Source organism: Aethalodelphis obliquidens, unplaced genomic scaffold (assembly GCF_003676395.1).
Source record: "Aethalodelphis obliquidens isolate GAN/ISIS:26980383/991018 unplaced genomic scaffold, ASM367639v1 scaffold43, whole genome shotgun sequence".
Lineage (NCBI taxonomy): Eukaryota > Metazoa > Chordata > Mammalia > Artiodactyla > Delphinidae > Aethalodelphis > Aethalodelphis obliquidens.
The window spans coordinates 13,394,935-13,416,504 of NW_020837987.1; the positions used below are offsets into that span (position 1 = coordinate 13,394,935).

Consider the following 21,570-nt stretch of genomic DNA (forward strand, 5'->3'; position numbering starts at 1 on the left):
TAGTAGTCCTACCCCAGCCCCCTCCTCCCTTGGGACCCAGAAAGCCGTCCAGCTTGGTGACCTTGGACAAGTCATGTAATTCCTTTGAGCCTCAGTTTCCCCAGAAAGCGATGCCCACCATAGTTTTAGCAGCTGCTCGTCCCTCCCTCCATAAGGCGAGGGGGGGGGGGCGCAGGGATCCCCAACATCCCCAAGCCTGCTCGCTCCCCGCAGCCCTCCGCCGGACGCCCCCCGCCCAGAAAAGCGGTGCTGCAAGGGCTTCTGCATCGACATTCTGAAGCGGCTGGCGCACACCATCGGCTTCAGCTATGACCTCTACCTGGTCACCAACGGCAAGCACGGCAAAAAGATTGATGGTGTCTGGAACGGCATGATCGGGGAGGTGAGGTGGGCGGGGACAGGGTGGGGGCGGGACAAGACAGGTGGGGGGCGGAGTCGGGACCAGGTCAGGGCCGAGAAGCGGCTGGGTCAGGCTTCTGAGGGGGCGGGACTATGAAGGGGCGTGGCCGAAGGTGAGAAGCCTGGATTTGAAGGGGCGGGGCCACGAGGAGGACCCACCTTGACGGAGGGGCCGGGCCAGGAGGAAGGACACTTGGGGCGGAGGAGGCGGGGCTTGGAGGGTGGAACTATTAGAAAAAGGGGGCGGGGCCTGGAGGATGGAGCCCAAAACTTTCAGAGGTTTGCTGGGGGAGGAGGATACAGCAGGAGGCCACTTCTTCCCACTCTTGTTCTCGACACTTACCTCCACCTTTCCTGCCCCATTCTGCCTGCGTCCCCCTCATCCACCCCGCCACCCTCCTAGCCCTTTCTATCATCCTGTCACTGGTCTCCTCCTGGGACCCGTCTTTGTCCTGAGCCAGCCGTGTTCCCTCACTCCCTCCCTGTCCTCACTCCCAGGTGTTCTACCAGCGCGCGGACATGGCCATTGGCTCTCTCACCATCAACGAGGAGCGGTCCGAGATAGTGGATTTCTCCGTCCCCTTCGTGGAGACAGGCATCAGCGTTATGGTGGCGCGTAGCAATGGCACTGTGTCCCCCTCGGCCTTTCTCGGTGAGCCCAGGTCCTGGAATGGCAAGGGGTGGGGTTTGGGGGCAGCTGTGTGTCCATTTCCCATCCTGCTATTGCTTGTACCAGCAGGGTGACTCTGGTGAACTGAGGGCCTCAGTTCCCTAACCTGTAAAATGGGAGAATTTCCCCCACAAGAAGCAATTTTACAATGAAGCTAAGAAAGTCTGAGCTTCAGAAGCCTTCTGCACAACCCCTTCAAGGCCCTGTACCTGGTCTTGTATTCATAGTTTTATTTTCTTGTTTCTTAAAGAGAACCCTCCAAATTGTATAAGCGGCAGGCCCTGCAAAAACCATCTTCCCCTGTACATAAGTATGAGATGAGGAAAAGAGATGAGCATGGGCCCCATCAAACAATGTTTACTGAGCACCTACTATGTGCCAGGCTCTGGGCTGCACAGGAAACCTTGCCCTTTAAGAGCTCTCCCAGGGCCTCATGGGGGAGACAGAAAACAATCTCTTAAAGATATACATGGGCAAGATCATTTCATATGGTGGTGAATACTATGAGAAATTAAGCCGACGGAAGAAACAGAAGAATAGGATCGGTGTTGCTGTGGGTGGACAGGTGGGTCCCTCTGAGCAGGTGACCCGGTCCTGCATAGATCTGGCTGGAAAAGCGTCCCAAGCAGATTAACATTAAGGGCAAAGGTCCCAAGGTGGGAATGTTCGTGGGGTATTTGTGAACTATCGGGAGGCCTGTGTGACCAGGGGAGGGGGCAGTGAGTGATCATGGGAGAGGTAGGAGGTGAGGGCTGAGAGGGAATCAGGTGGTGGATCGAGCAGAGCCTTGGTTGCTATGGTAGGAAGGTTGGGTTTTACTTTTATTGCAATGGCAAGGCTTTTAACTGCAGGCGGTGGTGTGAGGATATACAATCAGATTTAGGCTTTTAAGATATCCCACTAGTGGGTCTGCGGATGCAGGAGGCCCATGAGGAGGCTACTGCAGAGGTCCGTGCACAGTGAGTTTGGGGTGCAGGATAGGAAGACGGCCAAGAGGGTGAGACAAGTAAACAGGCTTAGGATGCGGTTAGAAAGCTGGCACACAATGGGTTGGTGGCTTTGAGGTAGATTGGGTAGAGATCTCATTTACTGAGCTTGGAGAAGACAAAAGGGAAAGCGTACATCAAGCCAAGGGCAGCAGTTCACGTCCGTTCCCTCCTGCTCTCCAAAGTCTGAGCAAAGCTCCTGGGAGGGCGAATGGCTGAGAGGAGAAGGGACAACCCTTCTCTGGTGTTTTGTTTTCTGTCTATTTCCCCAACGGTGTCTCTTGTGGCCTCCTCTTTGCACCAAGGTCTCTGCAGGGCACCCTGACAGGCACCACGTGGGGCCCCTGCTTTCAGAAAGGGAGTGACAAGGTCATGTTTATGCCCCATCACGTGGCCCAGTGGAGGCGACAGGCGTGTCCCCAGATACTGCTGTGACAATCCAGGCTGTGACCCTACTGTGACAGGGGCAGTCCTGGCCGCTTACACTTGGCCCAGGAAGGTCAAATCCCGGGTACTGATCTCAAGAAAGAGTGATTTGGGTTTGTTGTCAGTGAACTCCCAGAAGCAGTGTGAGGAGGGGATGCAGGAACTCAGGTTTGGCTGATGGACAGGTCAGGATGGTGCCTCTGGTAGGGGAGCTATTGAGAAAGAGGCAGAGAGGATGTAGCTTGTTTGGGGAACTGTGAGTTCTGGGTGGTTAAAGCAATGGGTTCTTGAAAAAAGGATCAGTCCAGAGACGAGAGTGGAAACAAGTCTGAGAGGCAGGGACTTTGTTCTGGGGGCACTGGGGAGCCACAGAAGTCTGTGAGCTGGGGAGAGGCCAGGTCATCTCTGGGTGTAGAAAGAGCTTCTAGGGCCGTGGTGGGGGGGAAGGGCTGGAGAGGAGAGGATGAGGAGATGGTCCAGGGGACAGGATGTGGCCTGAGCAGTGTTGGCAGAGGGAATGGAGAGGAAAGGCCAAGGTGGGGGGGGGTGGGGGCAGGACAGGAGGATGGGGCGGGGGACTGACAGGATGCTGGGGAGGGGGAGGGAAGGAGGGAGTGAGGGTGGCAAATGCGGGAGGGAGGGTCTGGGCGGTGACTGGATGGACGGGGAACTCCCAGGGTGGGGAGCCTGGGAGTCGGTGCTGGGCTCCGTGTGGGACATGAATGGCCTGGAGGGATTGCCAGGGGGAGGTGGAGAAACAGGTCTGGGGCTCAGGAAACATAATTAGGAGATAGTTTCTATATGGTGGTTGAAATCACAGAAATGATTGAGATGATTTTCTTTGGGAGAGACTGCCCCGCCACCCCTGCCAGGGGTCTGGGTGGGCAATGAGTCTGTCCCCAAGAAGGGGGCAGAGTAGGACGGGGTCAGATCTGGGCTGTACCTTGTTCACATGTCTGTGGGCACCCAAGCCTTGGCTTAGCTGAGTCACGGCCACACACCCCCTTGCCCTTAGAGCCATACAGCCCTGCCGTGTGGGTGATGATGTTCGTCATGTGCCTCACTGTGGTCGCTGTCACCGTTTTCATCTTTGAGTACCTCAGTCCCGTCGGCTACAACCGCAGCCTGGCCACGGGCAAACGTGAGTCCCCTTCCTCCATCACCCTACCTCGGAGTGCCTGGACCACAGATAGAACTACGTTTCCCAACAGCCCCTGGGATAGAGTTGTGGTCTCCTGAGGCAACAGGGGCCTCAGGGGCCACTGGGAATTGTAGTTCTTTCTGCTCCCTCATTAAGCATAAGGGATTTGGGGTCCATGTCCCCCTCCTGGCCCCCTGCAGGCCCTGGCGGCTCAACTTTCACCATTGGGAAATCCATCTGGCTGCTCTGGGCCCTGGTGTTCAATAACTCGGTGCCTGTGGAGAACCCCCGGGGGACCACCAGCAAAATCATGGTGCTGGTGTGGGCTTTCTTCGCCGTCATCTTCCTCGCCAGCTACACAGCCAACCTGGCCGCCTTCATGATCCAGGAGGAGTATGTGGATACCGTGTCTGGGCTCAGTGACCGAAAGGTATGTGTTTGGGGAGGGAGGGAATTGGCTGAGGTTGTAGGTGGCAGATGGCGGGGGAAGGGGGGGGTATTCGTGGGGGGTCTCTTCCTCGAAAGAGTCCCAGAATGGTAGAATGGAATACTCTGGAGGAAAATGGTTATGTTTCACAAAGAACTATTTAAATATTCCAAGGAGAAGAGAGTATCCCCAAATATTCTAGGGGCAGGAGTGCCAAATGGAATATTCTAGATCAGTGCTTCTCTCAAACTGTGATGAAGGGCTAATTTTTGACATTTCTAATCCAGTGGAGACCAGTGCTTTTATAAAATATGATAGAAAGGAATTACTGGAAAAGTAAAATAAAATTTAAAACCAAGACGTGCAAAATTCCAACCCACATCTTTATTAGGTTCAACAGACGTAAAATTATTCTGTCAAATAGCTTGACTCTCTCGGTTTCTGTACTTACCTCATCACGGATCACAGTTCGTTCATGGACTGGTGGTCTGCACAGCACATTTTGAGACTAACGTGGTTAACTGGGTGTCATGACCTATTAGAAGGTTGAGGAACCAATTCAATGGATTACAACAGACATTTTTTTTTTAATGGAATGGATTAGAATAGCATAAAAAATGTTTGACTGCATTTTAGGTAATCAGGGTGAGTATGGTTGTATGAAACTTTTGTTTTAGTCATGTAGACACCCGACATTAGGCCAGCACACACCTATCTGGCTGGGTCTGTTGTTAAAATAGTGAACTATTTCTGAACAGATTGGGAACTGTTAGCAACTGCCCCCAGCCGATGCCATGCTAGCCCCTGCCCCGGGGACCTCTCATGATCCAGCAAGTTAAGGGTTAATGCCTGGCCCATCAGGGGCCTCTGGGACCTGTCTGGAGATTTGTTGCCTGTGTCTTTTCTGATTGGACCATGATCAGCCCATACTGGGGATTAAATATTTCAATATTACTCCTAACTGTGTGTGCGCATGTGTATGTATACGTATCTGCATACATACGTACAGATAACTGCGGATGTATGTGATGGGTGAAGAGCAGTGTTTCCATGGGTCATGGCGAGCAAGTGTGAGAAACACTTCTGGACTGGGGTGTCTGCCAGTGTCCCCCAGAATGGAGCAGCTGGTTGAGGACATCTTGACCCAAATGCCCCCTGGGGGGGTTCCCTAATGACTCCCCATTCTGCCCCAGTTCCAGCGGCCCCAGGAGCAGTACCCGCCCCTGAAGTTTGGGACGGTGCCCAACGGGTCCACAGAGAAGAACATCCGCAGCAACTACCCCGACATGCACAGTTACATGGTGCGCTACAACCAGCCCCGCGTAGAGGAAGCGCTCACTCAGCTCAAGGCAGGGTCAGCGCAGACTGGGGGCCGGGAGGTGGGGGGTAGGGAGTGGGGCTGCTGGGGCCCCTGAGGAGGCTTGGAGATGGCAAGGGGTCAGGGGTTGTTCATCAGCCTCAGAGGTCAGCCCGGGGTGGGTCAGCTTGGAGGGCAGAGGTCATTGAGGGTGGGAATGAACTCCCCCTTCTGGGAGTAGGAGCCTTAGGATATTTTCAGAGAGGCAGTGGTTACGAATTATGGAGCCAGACTACCAGGGTTCAGATCCTGGCTTTGTCCCTTCTTGGCTGTGTGACCTTGGGCAAGTTACTCAACCTCTCTGAGCCTCAGTTTCCTCCTTTGTAAAATGGGGATGGCAAGAGAACCCACCTCATAAGTTTTTTATAAGAATTGTTATAGTTATTATTATTAGTTAATATATTATTATAGTCATTATTATTAAATAATATATATTATTATAGTTATTATTATTAGTTAATCCATGCAAAACACTTAGAACAGTGCCTGGCACACTGTAGGTATTTGCTGTTATTATTACTACCATCATCATCATCATTAGATCTGAACTCACTGGAATCAATACTTGTATGTGTATATATATATATATATATATATATATATATATATATTTTTTTTTTTTTTAAACATCAGTTTCCCAAATCATGGGGAAAAGTTCAGTTCTGGTCCCAAAGTGCAGTCCAAGGTTACAACAGAGCTAAGCACAATGACTCCCTCTCCCCGTCCCTCATTGATTTAGTCATTCAGCATGCATTTATTTTCTTAGCCTCAGCTCCATGCCAGGCAGTGAACAAACAGATCACAATTCCTGCCCACAGCAAGCTTAAGACCTAGAGGTAGGAAATTAACAAGAAACATGCAAACAGAAAAATCAGCATGACCATTTCAGAAAGTGATTGTGAGCTAGAGTGTGACTGAGCTGGGGTGTATTCACCAGGGTGTTGAGGGCAGGCCTCTGGGGGAGGTAACCGGAACAGAGCCCAGAAGGAGGTGAGGGACTCCTCCTTAGCTAGGTGGACTTGCCTAGCCTTGCAGGCAAAGGGTCTGAGCCCCGAGCGGTCTTGGCTTCTTAGAGGAACAGCAAGAAGCCATCATGGCTGAAGGGTGGTGAGTTCAGTTAGAGCTCAGTTTGGAGGGTAGATGAGAGTAGAACACAGGGTGTGACCCCTGAGGCCAAGGTCAGCGCTGGGTTTTATTTGAAGGGCAGTGAGAAGCCATGCGAAAGGGGGCCATTAAGTAGGGGAGTGATGTGATCAGATTTCTGTTTGTAAATGCCCCCTCTGGCCTCCATGTGGAGAATGAATGGAGGGGGACATCAGAGGGACCAGTTAGTCAGAAGCTGTATTGCCCTCCTGACACCTTTCCCCCAGGTCCACTCTCTGCTGACCCCTGCAGGTGCCAGTTGTAACTGGATCTTTTTTACCCCTCAGTCTTGATTAGAATTGTTGGGACATGTCACGTGGTTCCCTGCTCCACGCAGGTTCTCAAAGATGCCCGGGAACCTGTGGGGAACAAAGCCTCAAGCTTGTTTCCAGAACACCCTTCCTCCTGTCTTTCCTTCAGCTGTGAAGCCCGATGGACCCCCTCAGCCCCCTTCCCAGGGCTCCCCTGCCTGAGGACACCCCCTTTCTCTGCCTGGCGCCCTTTGCCTTCCCATTCCCAACCTTCATGAACGAGGTTTCCGCTTCCCAAATCTCTTCCCCCTTCTCTTCAAAGGTTTTATTTACCTAACACACTTGTTAAAAATAATAAGGTAAAAAGTGAAGAGCTCGCCTCTCCCCCTCCTTATTCATATTTCCAGGCATTTCCTCCACCTTTTTTCTAGAGCAGAGCTGGGGAGCCACATACGTAATATTTTTCTTTTTTTGGGGGGTGGATGAGTGATTTTATCTTTTTCATTTATGAAATATTTTTAAATTGTATTTATTTTTAAAAACAGGCACATATACAGAATGGGTTTTTGTTGCGGCATACGGGATCCTAGTTCCCCAACTGGGGACCGAACCAGTGCGCCCTCAGAGTGGAAGCGCGGAGTCCCAATCACTGGACCACCAGGGCAATCCCATGAAACATTTTTTTTTAATTGAAGTATAGTTGATTTGCAATGTTTCAGACGTACAGCAAAGCAATTCAGTTGTATACACATAACTGAAATATATATATATACTTTTTCAGATTCTTTTCCATTATAGGTTATGATACTGAATATAGTTCCCTGGGCTATACAGTAGGTCCACATATGTAATGTAAATGTATCCAGGAGCCACACTAAAAAAAACAGGTGATATTAATTCGAATGGTACATTGTATTTAACCCAGTAGCTCCAATATATTATCATTTCAATATGCAATATCAAAATTAATGATGGGGAATTCCCTGGCAGTCCAGTGGTTAGGACCCCACGCTCTCACTGCTGAGGGCCCAGGTTCAGTCCCTGGTCAGGGAACTAAAATCCCACAAGCCGTGTGCCACGGCCAAAAAAAAAAAAAAAAAAAATGAATGAGATGTTTCACTGTTTTGGCAGGGGGCAGGGTGGGTACTTCAAATGTTACAATCACAGCTCATCTCAATTCACACATGGTCCAGTCTGGCTAGTGGCTGTCATATGGAGTTCCAGAACTCTGTCTTTTTACCTCTTTTGTTGTTGTTTCCTTCTTTTCCTCTCTTTTTCTTTTTTCTTCTTTTCCTCCTCCTCTTCTTTCCTTGTCCTTCTTCCACTTCTTAATCCCTTCCTGTACTTGCCCCGACCCCCAGATGTCGTCTGGAGTTTCCCACCCCTTAGCATCTAGATACCTTTAGCCCCGTAACCCCTTTCCTAAAAACTGTGCAAATTCCTGGGCTTCTCAGGGTCACCCTGGCTTCAAGCTCCCCTTTGCCAGATTGGATTCACTTTCTGGACCATCTCACAGGCCCATGTCTTCCAGCTCTGGAGCCTATTAACTAAGATTGGAGCCCATCTCTCCCTTAATCCCCACAGAAGCCCAGACCTCAAGCCTATGTATACTGGATTGAAGATTGGAAATGTGAAGGGCGTCAGTTTGCCTGCACTGTCCAGCAGAAAGGAAATGCAAGCTACTGTGTAATTCTAAATTGTTAGTAGCCACGTTAAAAGACACAAAAAGAAACAGATGAAATTTGTTTTAATGATGTATTTTACTTAGCCTAGTATATTCAAAATATTATTGCAACACATAATCAGTTTAAAAATGGTTGCGACCTTTTACATAATCCACCCCCCCACCCCCACAAACACACACACCTTTTGAAATCCAGTGTGCATTTTATACTCACCACACATCTCAGTTCAAACTTGCCACCTTTCAAGCGCTTAAACCAGCCACAGGGACGTGTGTAGATACCAAATTGGGCGGCCCGGGTCTACGTCATCTAAATGCCAAAAGTTTCATAGTGAAGGTTATGAACGTGAAACATAAAAGGGCTCTGGCCACCTCCCCACCCCCCTGGGAATTTTCACTTCCTTACTCACCCCCAGAGTATCCTCCCCAGCCAGCCAGCTGACTCATCCCTGCCCCCCCTACTTCACAAGTATCAAACGCCTTCCTCTGGAGGCAGGGGAATTGCCTTCCTCTTTTTTTTTTTTTTTTTTACTTCTACAGGGAACCCTCACATTCCCAGTCTATCTCATCCTTACATTTGGAGAGTAAGAATTCCAAGACCTGGGTAAGGGTAGGACCCTCATGTCCCACATCTACTTGGTTCCTGAATTTTGGAGAGCAGTGAGAGTGTGACCAGCAAGGGAGACCAGCCCCATCTCAAAAACATGAATCCAAATCTATCCCACCCCTGAGTTAAAAGAAGGAGGGATACCTGTATTCTTCTTTTCATCCAAATGTCAGCCACAGTCCCAGCCCTTAATAAGAATAGCTTGAGGCTTCATCCCGTGTCTTTTTATATTGTATCTTTTTTTTTAAATTGAGCTGTAACATACACAGATCTTTTTCTCTTTTTATTGGAGTATAATTGATTTATTTTTTTTAAATTTTTTTTTTGTCGGTGAATAAAGTTTTATTGGAACACAGCAGAGGCCGTTTCAAGGGGTCCCCAACACACATTCTGAGCACAGAGGAGCCATAGATGCAGGAACTTAAAAAAAAAAAAAAAAAAAAAAAGCCTCTCTGCTAAGCCACATATTTCCTTGTAACATGGGGGTCGGTCTCATGTTAAAGTGGCCACCATTTCCTCCAAGGGAAATTTGATGTGGTCTCTCTATGTATTATGTATGTATATAAATATGTATATATACTAGTATAGTTGATTTATAATGTGTTAGTTTCAGGGGTACGGCAAAGTGATTCATATATATATTATATATATATATATATATATATATGATTTTTTCAGATTCTTTTCCATTATAGGTTATTACAAGATATGAATATAATTCCTGTGCTATACAGTAGGCCCTTGTCGATCTCTTTTATATATAGTAGTGTGCATCTGCTAATCCCAAACTCCTAATTTATCCCTCCCCTGCTTTCCCCTTTGGTAACCATAAGTTTATTTTCTATGTCTGTGAGTCTATTTCTATTTTGTAAATAAGTTCATTTGTATTTTTTTAAAAGTTTTTTTGATGTGAACCATTTTTAAAGTCTTTATTGAATTTGTTACAATATTGCTTCTGTTTTATGTTTTGGTTTTTTGGCCTCAAGGCATGTGGGATCTTAGCTTCCCAACCAGGGATTGAACCCGCACCCCCTGCATTGGAAGGCGAAGTCTTAACTACTGGACCGTCAGGGAAGTCCCCTGTATTTTTTTAGTTTCCACACATAAGTGATATCATATGATATTTACCTTTCTCTGTCTGACTTACTTCACTTAGTATGATAATCTCTAGGTCCATCCAAGTTGCTGCAAATGGCATCATTTCATTCTTTTTTATAGCCGAATAATATTCCATTGTGTGTGTGTGTGTGTGTGTGTGTGTGTGTGTACACACACATACATACCACATCTTTATCCATTCATCTGTCAATGAGCATTTAGGTTGCTTCCATGTCTTGGCTATTGTAAATAGTGCTGTTGTGAACACTGGAATGCCTGTGTCTTTTCAAATTCGAATTTTTGTCTTTTCCGGATATGTGCACAGGAGTGGGACTGCTGGATCATATGGTAGCTCTTTTTTCATATTTTTAGCTTTTCAAGGAAACTCCATACTGTTCTCTATAGTGGCTGCACCAATTTACATCCCACCATATACAGATCTTAAGTGTGAGGTTCATTGATCAGCTATACATTCACGTGACCATACCCAGGTTAAGGTATGGAAAATTTCTAGTTCCCCTCTGCCCTTCTAGTCACCGTAGATTATCACTGTAAATTAGTTTTGCCTGGTTCATTGAATATTACATAAACAGAATCAAACAGTGTATATATAACAGTGTATATGATAGTTTTTGTGTCTAGCTTGCTTCATCCAGCGCTACTACCAAGTTTGTTCACTGCAGTATTCCATTGAGTATACCAATAGAGGAATATATCAGAATTCTTCCACTCACCTGATTGGTGAACATTTGGGTTGTTTCCGGTGTTTGGCCATTGTGAATATTCTACTATGAAGATTCTTGTACAAGTGTTTGGAGGACATATACATTCATTTTTCTCGGGTAAATTCCCACGGGTGGACCTGCTAGGTCATAGGGAGGTGTCTGCTTAGCTTCAAAAGATACTGCCAGACATTTTCCAAAGTGGTTGTACCAGTTTACACTCTCATCGGCAGTGCAGGAAAGTTCCATTTGTTCCACATGCTTGCCAAGGCTTGGTATCATTCCCATACCTTTTTAATTTACCATAGTGTTTATTATACATCAAGTTCTGTTCTCATTTAAGTTCATTATTGGTTTGCTAGGGCTACCATAACAAAAATTTATTGTCTCACGGTTCTGGAGGCTAGAAGTCCTTCTTGGTTCCCTCTGAGGGCTGTGAAGGAAGGATCTGTCCCAGGCCTCTCTCCCTGGCTTTATAGATGGCCATCTTCTTCCTGTGTCTTTTCACATCATCTTCCCTCTGTGCATGTCTCTGTATCTAAATTCTCCCTTTTTATAAGAACACCATTCATACTGGATCAGGGTCCACTTTAAGGACCTCATTTTAACCTGATCACCACTGTAAAGACCCTTTCTCTGACTAAGAGCACATCCAGAGGCACTGGGATAGGACTTCAGTGTATAAATGCTGGGGAACACAATTCAACCCACAACTCTTTATAGGTGAATATTATTATTCCTATTTTATAGATGAGAAGACGAACGCAGAGCAAGACCCTATAGCCGGTGAGGGGCAGAGCTGGGATCTGAACCCTGGCAGTCTAATTCTCAGTCCAACCTCTCAACCACTGTACTACATAACCTCACTCGCCCAGCGAGAAACCCAGAATCACCCTCCTTGTGCCCCTCATCCAGAAGCTTTGTAGGTTCACAAAGGATACCTGTGTTTCTCACTGTCACCTCTTGCCCTGATTTCCTGCTTCTGCTGAATTTTTTTTCTCCCTGGTATTCCTTTTTACATTTTTTTCTAATTTTTCATCCAATTTTTATCAGAGTTATACATCCACATAGTTTGAAAAATCAAATACAAGATTTTTTTAGAAAATGAAAACCACCAATGGTCCCCCATCTCTTTACCCTCCATGTCTCCCACCTCAGATGAATCTGCTTTCATCTCATTTATTGTCTCATTTTGCTACTTACCTCCCTGTCTCAAAATACCATGTCTCTATGGCTACCTCTTGATTTTTCAATCTTAGGCATTTTGCATTCATTTCTCACTATGGAAGACACATACTCATACTGTTATTTACGTTGTCCAGTTGTCCAAGCTCCCACACTGTGATTCTGGTTAGATGAATATTCGTTGTTTACTTGTTGACTATGTAAATGCTCCCATAGATGCCACACATAGTAAACCATGATTCCTTTCCTCTTCTACACAATTCTTTGTTTTTCCTGGCATTGATATTGTCTTTTTTTTTTTTCAATTGCCTAGTGGCTGAGTTTTCCTTGTGCTTCACTAATTCAAATCCAAATTCTCCACTAACTATATGAATCTCTTCTTCATGTGTTCAGATGCATCAGGCACTCCATTAATTTCATCTTATTAAAGAAGTTTCTCACGTGGCCTTCTGACCTGCTCCAGTCTGGAACATAGCTGCCATCTTGAGCCCATCACCTCCCTCCTGGTTCAGATCCTGTTGTATCCCATTTCTTACTCTTCCTGTGTTTTGCTCCCTTGTTCTTTTGAGCTTCCTGACAAAAGGCACATGGGAGATACATTTTGGAGACATCGCATACATGAAAACATCTTTACTCTCGATGGGCCATCTGGCTTGGTATAAAATTCTAGCCTGGAGATCACTTTCCTCCAGAATTTTGAAGGCATCACTCCACTGTCTTCTAATTTCCAGTGTTATTGTTGAAAAATCCAGTCATTTGGATTCCTAAGCCCTGTATGTGACCTGTTTCTCTTTTCCCTGTCCTCAGTGTGCTGACAGTTCTCAGCAATGTGTCTTCATCTATTTTCATCACTGGACCTTTCAGTCATATCCTGAGGTCATTCATTCTGGGAAATTTTCTTGAACTCTTTCAATTACAGTTCGCCTCTTCCTTCCAAAAAAAAAAAAAAAAAAAAAAAAAAATATTAACTTGATATTGGGCCTCTTGGACTATCCATTTCTTTTATTCTCCCTCTTATTTTTCTAACCCTTTCTGCTGTACCCCCTGGGAGATATTCTTTTTTTTTTTTTTTTTTGCTGTACGCGGGTCTCTCACTGTTGTGGCCTCTCCCGCAGCGGAGCACAGGCTCCGGACGCGCAGGCTCAGCGGCCATGGCTCACGGGCCCAGCCGCTCCGCGGCATGTGGGATCTTCCCAGACCGGGGCACGAACCCGTGTCCCCTGCGTCGGCAGGCGGACTCCCAACCACTGTGCCACCAGGGAAGCCCCTCCCTGGGTGATATTCTTAATATTATCTCCCACTCTTGTATTAAGCTTTTTCACTTCTGCTAGTATATTTTTAATTTCTAAGAACTCTTTTTTGATCTCTGAATTTTTATGGTATTTTGTAAATTTTATAGCATTATTCTGTAGTCTCCTACTTTATAATATCCTATTCATGGTTCAAAGCTGCAGTATCTTGTCCTGTTTCTCTGATGATATTAATGATAGTTGTTGGGTTTTTCTTTTTTACATCTTCTACTCTCTGCATGTCTGCATGTTTCCTCCAAGTCCCCCCTCCCTCCTATTTGTTTTGTTTCTATCTTTTTTTTTTTTTTTTTTTGGCCATGCCACACGGCTTGCAGGATCTTAGTTCCCCAACCAGGGATTGAACCTGGGCCCTTCCTTGTTTCTATCTTTCTTGTTAGAGGCTTTATCTGATGTCTAGTAATCCTTAATAGTTCATATTTGGGAGCGGGCATCCAAAATTCTGGAAGTGGTGGGACTGTGAGCACATAAGCAGGGTTGTTGACTGTGAACTTCACTGTAGGGTGAGCTGTCTGGACCATTTTTGTTGGGGAATCCCCAATGTCAGTATTTTTTTGGTCTCTTTTCCTGGGTTAGTCATATATATATATATATATATATACACATACATACATGTAGATGTATATATTTGTATATGTAGACATACTATATATATGTTTTTAAAATAGAGAGGACCAAAGAAGAAAACAAATAATGAATCATGATCTCCCTGGCAAGATACCCCTAACCATATGCAAGTTAAAAGGCACTCACTCATTCATTCATTCATGCATCCAATAAATGTTTATGAAGGTCTTCTTGCACCAGACACTGGGCTAGGCACTGAGGGTATAGCAGTGAACAAATCAAAGTCTCTGTTCTCCTAGCGCTTCCATTCTAGTCTAGAAGACAGACACATGTGTGTCTAGAGCAGCGCTCTCCTACAGCCCCTTCTGCGATGATGGAAATATTTGAGATCTGAGCAGTCCAATATGGTAGCCAACAGCTCTCGATCACTGGACATGAGGTTCGTGTAACTACAGAATCGAATTTTAAATTTTAATTAAAATTGGAATTCAAATAGCCACCTGTGGCTAGTGGCTACCACCTTGGACAACACTAGAAAATTCCATCCTTACAGAGAGGTACAAGGGATCGGCAGCCTCATGGCTTTGCCTAGCTCACATTCCAAATGTGGGCTTACCCTACCGCTGAGGGCAAGCAACCTCACAGGAAGAGAAAGGAAATGCATCTCTTAAAAAGAAATAAAGAAACACAGCTTCTCCCAGCCAGTTCTGGAAGCCCATTCCATGAGAGAGGTTCAATTTCTCACTCACTTACGAGGGCCGAAAAGGAAACATCAAGTCCCCTTTCCCTAAAGGAAGCATTATTTTTCAGATCAATTCAACCATATATACACACACATCTTTATACATCCCTCACTGAAAGTACACACTGTTCTCTCGCATTTTCCGTGGAGGAAAGCCTCTTGGCATTTTTCCCTATTAATGAAATCTTACCTCTCAGCACCGGTGATTGGCACACAGAATGCTGGTCTCAAACCAGCCTGAATTCATTCATTCAACCCCTCTTTATTAAGCACGTGTTGTATGCCAGGTGCTGTTCTAGACCCTGTGGATACAGCAGTGAGCCCGGCAAACAACGTCTGCTCCTTCACGGAACTTAAATTCCAGTGCGGGGGAGGGGGGGCGGTGGGGAGATGAATGATAAAGCTAATAACTAAAGACATTTTATAGTTACAAGGAGGTAAGTGCTATGGACAAAAATATGGCAGGGTGAGAGAGTTTGGGAGACCCAGGAAGGAGGCTACAGGTTGCAGTATTAAACAGTGTACCAGGGAAGGTGCCTTTGGAGCAAACACTTGAAGGAGGTGAGGGGGCCAGCCAGGCAGCTATCTGGGAGAAGGATATTATTCCAGCAGAGAGAATGGCCAGTGCAAAGGCCCTGAGGCAGGAGCAGACTGGAGCAATCCAGGAACTGCACAAAGCCCAGGGTGGCTGGAGCAGACTTAGTGAGGGAGGCGTGCATGGGAGACAAGGCAGAGGGGTAAGGAGGGGTGTGGGGGTGTTTGCTGACAAAGAGCCTGGTGGGGAGTGAAGTGGGGAGACGGCGAAGTGCAGTGAACTGAGGACGGACGGGAGTCAAGGAGGGATGGGAGCTGACTCAAATGTCAAGATCCCTCTGGCAACAGGGTGGGAATTTTTATTTTTCCCAAAAAAAGGCTGGCGGACATGGCTGAGTTGTACTAGAGGTTTAGGATCAATGCGGGGTGGGGGGGGGTTGGGTAGGGCGTAAGGAGATGGGGAAAGAGGCAGGCATTATATCTCAGAATAACTGAGCAAACGATTAAATTCAAAGCAGATTCTCAGCTCCCCTCTTCCTGAAAGCCCTGCTCACCTTCCCACCATTGGAAGTCTTGATTGTTGACTCTAAAATACTTCTCCATTCTTTCCTCCCACACCTCTCCCTTGTACATGTCCCCGTCCCAGGACCCCTGAAGACCCTCCTTCCATCCAAGGGCATTTTCCTAAACAAAGAGACACCTCGAGAGCAATTACAGTTTGCCTACAAGGCAGCAGTGCCCGCAGGTAGTGCAGTATTTTTCTCACCTATGTACTGTGTCTGTTTCCAGATGTCAGCTGGGCTCTCCCTGCCTGTTAGGATCTGTATAAGATGAATTCAAACCCCATTCTCCAACTACGGGGTGGCGAATGCCCTCCCCACGTTCCAGAGCTTTGAATTCCTTGCCCCACTCCAAGTTGTTGCTTCAGCTGGATTCTGGGGAATCCTCTGTCTCCCCCTTTGGGGTGCAAGGACTAAGTCTGTCCTTTTCCTTAATTTCTATGCAACCAACCATGCACACAAGGCATTTATATGCACTTATGTGAGTGTGTGGACGGGGCTTCACTGAAGGTTTGGGGACACAGAGGTATTTACATCAACAGATAGACAAACAACTCAAGACTCCAGGTGATGTATTCACATCAGGAAGACCCTTCGCCTTCTCCTCACCAAGCATCCAGCCACATGCCTTGATGTCTCTTGTTTTCCCCAGACCTGAGCTGTCCAAGACTATTTAAATTTAAATTAGGGACTTCCCTGGAGGTCCAGTGGTTGAGACTCCGTGCTTCCAATGCAGGGGGCACGGGTTCAATTTCTGGTCGGATAACTAAGATCCCACATGCCTTGGTGTGGCAAAAATAATAATAATAATTTAATTAATTAAAATTAAATACAATTTAAAGTTACATCCCTTTGTCGTACTGATCACATTTCATGTGCTCCAGAGCCATGGGTGGCTGGTGGCTGCCATGTTGGGCTGCGCTGATGCAACATTTCCATCACCCCAGAATGTTCTTTTGGACAATGTTGGACTAGAAAGGACAGATACCTCCCTCTAAGAACTAGTCTGGTGTCTACAATTAAGATGACCAAAACTTCACCCCACAAAATAACTATGGAGCTATATTCTATCTAGGATTCCAGGACTAGTGGGTTTTTTTTTTTTTTTTTCATTAATACGCCCTGGACATCTTCACAGGTCAGATCATGAGTACTTATCTTATGTCATAGTAGAGTTACACAGTGTGGAATCCACAGAAGTGTGGATTCCTTTATCCATTCATTCATTTACTCCACAAATATTTACGACCACCTTGTATGTGTCAGGAACTGCTGGGTGACAGTGTTGGATCGTGCCCTAGAGGGGCTTGCATTCTGGTAGGAGAGGCTGAGATTAATCAAGTCCTCACAGAGATAACTGTAAAGTGGCAACAGTTGGGAAGGAAGTGACATGTGGCGAATGCCACAATGTATGCACCAGTGAGAACTACTAGTTCTGTATCCGTGCTTATCTTCCCACCAAACTGTAGAAATTAGGGCCTAGAGAGAGAACCCAAGCAAATTAAGATGCATGTCTGAGCCTGCGCTTCCCCAGTCTGAATAATGGAGATAATAGTTTCTATCTCATCGGAGTGTTGAGAGAATGGAGTTATTACAGTAGATAGAACAGTGCCTGGAACAACAGAAGTCATCATTAACACTATTATTATTTGTATGATTCTCCTTTCTGAGCTTCAGTCCTCCTCTTTAAAATGGAGGAGTATATGGGACCTTCTCTGGAAGATTCCAGTAAGGACTGAACCAGTAGTTATTTCACTAACAGTCACAGCTAACCTTCTCTGGCACTTCCTTTGCTCCGAGGGCTATCCGTGCAACAACGCTGGAAGGGAGGTATTGCCGCTGTCCCCATTTGACAGATGTGTAAACAGAGGCGCAAAAAGGTGCAGTTCACCACTAGTTAGAATCTGGAGCAGTTGGAGGTTAGGAGGTAGAGGGATTCTGGGTTGCCCATTCGGGCATCTGCGTGGAACTGACCCTGCCCTTCATGCCCCTGCTGGCAGGAAGCTGGATGCCTTCATCTACGACGCGGCTGTGCTCAACTACATGGCCCGCAAAGATGAGGGCTGCAAGCTCGTCACCATCGGCTCGGGCAAGGTCTTTGCCACCACAGGCTACGGCATCGCCCTGCACAAGGGTTCTCGCTGGAAGCGGCCCATCGACCTGGCACTGCTGCAGTTCCTGGGGGATGGTGCGGTTGCACGCAGAGATGCCTACAGGGGATGGGGAAGGGAGGGGAGGCAAAGACCCCTGGGTACTGGGGAAGGAGGGGATGAGGACCTAGACTCCTATATCAGAGAGGAGGGTCCTCAGAGGGTGCCCACGGAAGGTGACCTCCCACCTTCCTGTCCCCAGATGAGATCGAGATGCTGGAGCGGCTGTGGCTCTCTGGGATCTGCCACAATGACAAAATCGAGGTGATGAGCAGCAAGCTGGACATCGACAACATGGCGGGCGTCTTCTACATGCTCCTGGTGGCCATGGGCCTCTCCCTGCTGGTCTTCGCCTGGGAGCACCTGGTGTACTGGCGCCTGCGGCATTGCCTGGGGCCCACCCATCGCATGGATTTCCTGCTGGCCTTCTCCAGGGTATGGAGGAGAGGGAGGCGGAGGGAAAGAGATGGGAGGAAACAGGCTGGGATGCCTAGAAATGGAAGGGAGCTGAATCGAGGTGCTGGAGAGGAGGGAGGGACGGAGGGAAGGTAGGCGGTCCGCAGCATCCCGCGCTGACCGGGATTATGCCGCGACCCCCGCAGGGCATGTACAGCTGCTGCAGCGCGGAGGCTGCCCCGCCGCCCGCCAAGCCCCCGCCGCCGCCGCAGCCGCTGCCCAGCCCGGTGTACCCGGCGGCGAGGCCCGCTCCCGGTCCCGCGCCCTTCATACCCCGCGAGCGCGCCACTGTGGACCGCTGGCGCCGCGCCAAAGGTGCAGGGCCGCCGGGGGGCGCGAGCTTGGCCGACGGCTTCCACCGCTACTACGGCCCCATCGAGCCGCAGGGCCTGGGCGTCGGCGAGGCGCGCGCCGCGCCCCGGGGCGCAACTGGGCGTCCGCTATCTCCGCCGGCTACGCAGCCCCCGCAGAAGCCGCCGCCCTCCTACTTCGCCATCGTGCGCGACAAAGAGCCGGCCGAGACCCCCGCCGGCGCCTTCCCTGGCTTCCCGTCGCCGCCCGCGCCCCCGGCCGCCGCGGCCACAGCCGTCGGGCCGCCGCTCTGCCGCCTGGCCTTCGAGGACGAGAGCCCGCCGGCGCCCACGCGCTGGCCGCGCTCGGACCCCGAGAGCCAGCCCCTGTTGGGCCCCGGCGCGGGGGGCGCGGGCGGTGCGGGGGGAGCGGGCGGCGGAGCCCAGGCCGCGCCACCCCCGTGCCGCGCCGCGCCGCCCCCCTGTCCTTACCTTGACCTAGAGCCGTCGCCGTCGGACTCGGAGGACTCGGAGAGCCTGGGCGGCGCGTCGCTGGGCGGCCTGGAGCCCTGGTGGTTCGCCGACTTCCCCTACCCGTACGCCGAGCGCCTCGGGCCGCCGCCTGGCCGCTACTGGTCGGTCGACAAGCTCGGGGGCTGGCGCGCCGGCAGCTGGGACTACCTGCCCCCGCGCAGCGGCCCCGCCGCCTGGCACTGTCGCCACTGCGCTAGCCTGGAGCTGCTGCCGCCGCCGCGCCATCTCAGCTGCTCACACGACGGCCTGGACGGCGGCTGGTGGGCGCCGCCGCCCCCGCCCTGGGCCGCGGGGCCCCCGCCCCGGCGCCGGGCCCGCTGTGGGTGCCCGCGGTCGCATCCTCACCGCCCGCGGGCCTCGCACCGCGCGCCCGCAGCTGCCGCGCCGCACCACCACCGGCACCGGCGCGCCGCAGGGGGCTGGGACCTCCCGCCGCCCGCGCCCACGTCGCGATCGCTCGAGGACCTCAGCTCGTGTCCCCGCGCCGCCCCCGCGCGCAGGCTCACCGGGCCCTCCCGCCACGCGCGCAGGTGCCCGCACGCCGCGCACTGGGGGCCGCCGCTGCCCGCCGCGCCCCACCGGAGACACCGGGGCGGGGACCTGAGTACCCGCCGGGGCTCGGCGCACTTTTCCAGCCTCGAGTCCGAGGTATGACGCGGCCTGGGGGGCCCCGCCGCCCCCTCGGTCAGCGCAGGCCACAGCCCGAGGGAGCACGCGGGGTGGACAGGACCCGCACGGGTTGGGAAGGAAGGAAATGGAACTGGCCGGACCCCGCCTGGAGCAGCGTCCTGCGCCCCTCGCTATGGGGGCACCTCGAGCCGGGGGGGATTTGGTCCCTCAAATCTCACCCAGCCTGGGAACAAGGGGATAGGGGTCTTGGAGCCCACTGGACTTTTTTTTAAACCCGACAAGGGCTTTTTAACGTCACCAGATGGGGCAGGAGGTGGTGGGGTCACGCCACGCCCGCGTCACTCCCCCACGCCTGGGGCCGTGGCCCCCACATCACTGTGCAGCTCCCCGGCCCCAGCCACGCCTCCGGGGAAGCCCGTTTTTAACCTTTCATCCATCGGGACTCAAAACTGTGAGACGCGTTCGCCAAACTGTGACCCCAGACCTTGGCCCCCGCCACACAGAAACCCCTGACCCCAGACTGTGACTTCCGACCCCTAAAAATGGTCATCCGACCCCAGACTGTGACCCCTGACCCCAAACTGTGACCCGAGCCCCAGACCGTTCCCCGACCAGACTCTGTCCCTCGACGTCAAACCGTTTCCCCCTCCTCCTTTTCCACCCGCGGTAGCTTTCCCCTCTTTCGACCTAGCACACGCCCCCAACGGAAGCCCCGCCTCCACTGCCCCAGCGTTGATCCCAACCTCCATCAGGCCAAAACTTCCCACCCTGTCGCACCTCACTACCAGCCCCAGGTGCCACTAATCACATGCTCTCCAAAGCCAACCCTTATTTGTGACCTTTCAGTGAAGACCCAGCAGACCCTCAAAAGCCTCCTCTTCCCAGATCTCCAGCCGGGTCTGGAGCTGGGTTGTGGAAGAGAGGGGTCTGGGAGTCCGCACTTATCACCAACCTCCCTTCCCACTCTCCTGTCCCATATTGCAGTGTTTGGAATAAACCATGTTTTTATGCCTCCTCAAGCCCAATGTGAGCTCCGTGTCTGTCTCTTAGTCCCCCTCAAGCTTCTCTGGAGGAAATAAAAACAGAAGAGTCCCACAGAGGAAGAGGGTGCAGAAAGAGAATTCCGGCAAGAACAGAGACCCTGGAGGGGTGTGGGAGGTAAAGACTCAAAGAGGCAGTGAGAAAAGACCCTAAGAAGAGAAGGGCTGAGAAGGGGTTGGGGTGGAAGGAGAAGTGGGACAGAGAACTCAAGAAAGATCTGGGATCAAAACTTTTTTAGGATCAAGTCTAGGGTTCCATTCCTATGGCAACAGGTAATGAGGCTTGCTAGGTTCTTAATATCCTGTTCATGCAAGTGAGGAGCGTGTCTATTATACCCCAGCCAATCCACATATCTTGAATTCCGTTAATCTCACCAATGAGAACCTATTTCTAACATGTCATTATGCCAATTAGCCAAACCTCTGGTGCTGATGGGCAATAAAAAGAGCGGAAGCACTTGTAATAGCTGCCTCCAGAGGGTGGACTTTCTGATTAAGTGCTTGCTGACCAGAGCTGCAAGGTGAACGCCTGGGGAGGCAACTGCCTGCCCCTAGAGGGTGGATTCAACCAGCTGATTTACACATATCATCCTGTCTACACTTAACCATTTTGAAGTAAATTAAAGCCTTCATAACAAGGAGGGGAGAAGAAACCGGCTTTATG

General features: G+C 49.8%; 1 protein-coding gene across 1 annotated transcript in view; it reads left to right on the forward strand.

Moving 5' to 3' along the window:
* The window catches only part of GRIN2D (glutamate ionotropic receptor NMDA type subunit 2D), a 30,348-nt gene extending 9,378 nt beyond the window's left edge, over positions 1-20,970 (forward strand). Inside the window, exons 5-12 of the mRNA XM_027080061.1 lie at positions 214-382; positions 898-1,051; positions 3,497-3,622; positions 3,823-4,052; positions 5,243-5,403; positions 17,807-17,994; positions 18,159-18,391; positions 18,559-20,970. Coding sequence (XP_026935862.1) covers positions 214-382; positions 898-1,051; positions 3,497-3,622; positions 3,823-4,052; positions 5,243-5,403; positions 17,807-17,994; positions 18,159-18,391; positions 18,559-19,890 — 2,593 coding nt within the window. The 3' untranslated portion in view covers positions 19,891-20,970. The remainder of the gene's footprint in view (positions 1-213; positions 383-897; positions 1,052-3,496; positions 3,623-3,822; positions 4,053-5,242; positions 5,404-17,806; positions 17,995-18,158; positions 18,392-18,558) is intronic.
* Positions 20,971-21,570: the final 600 nt, after the last annotated feature.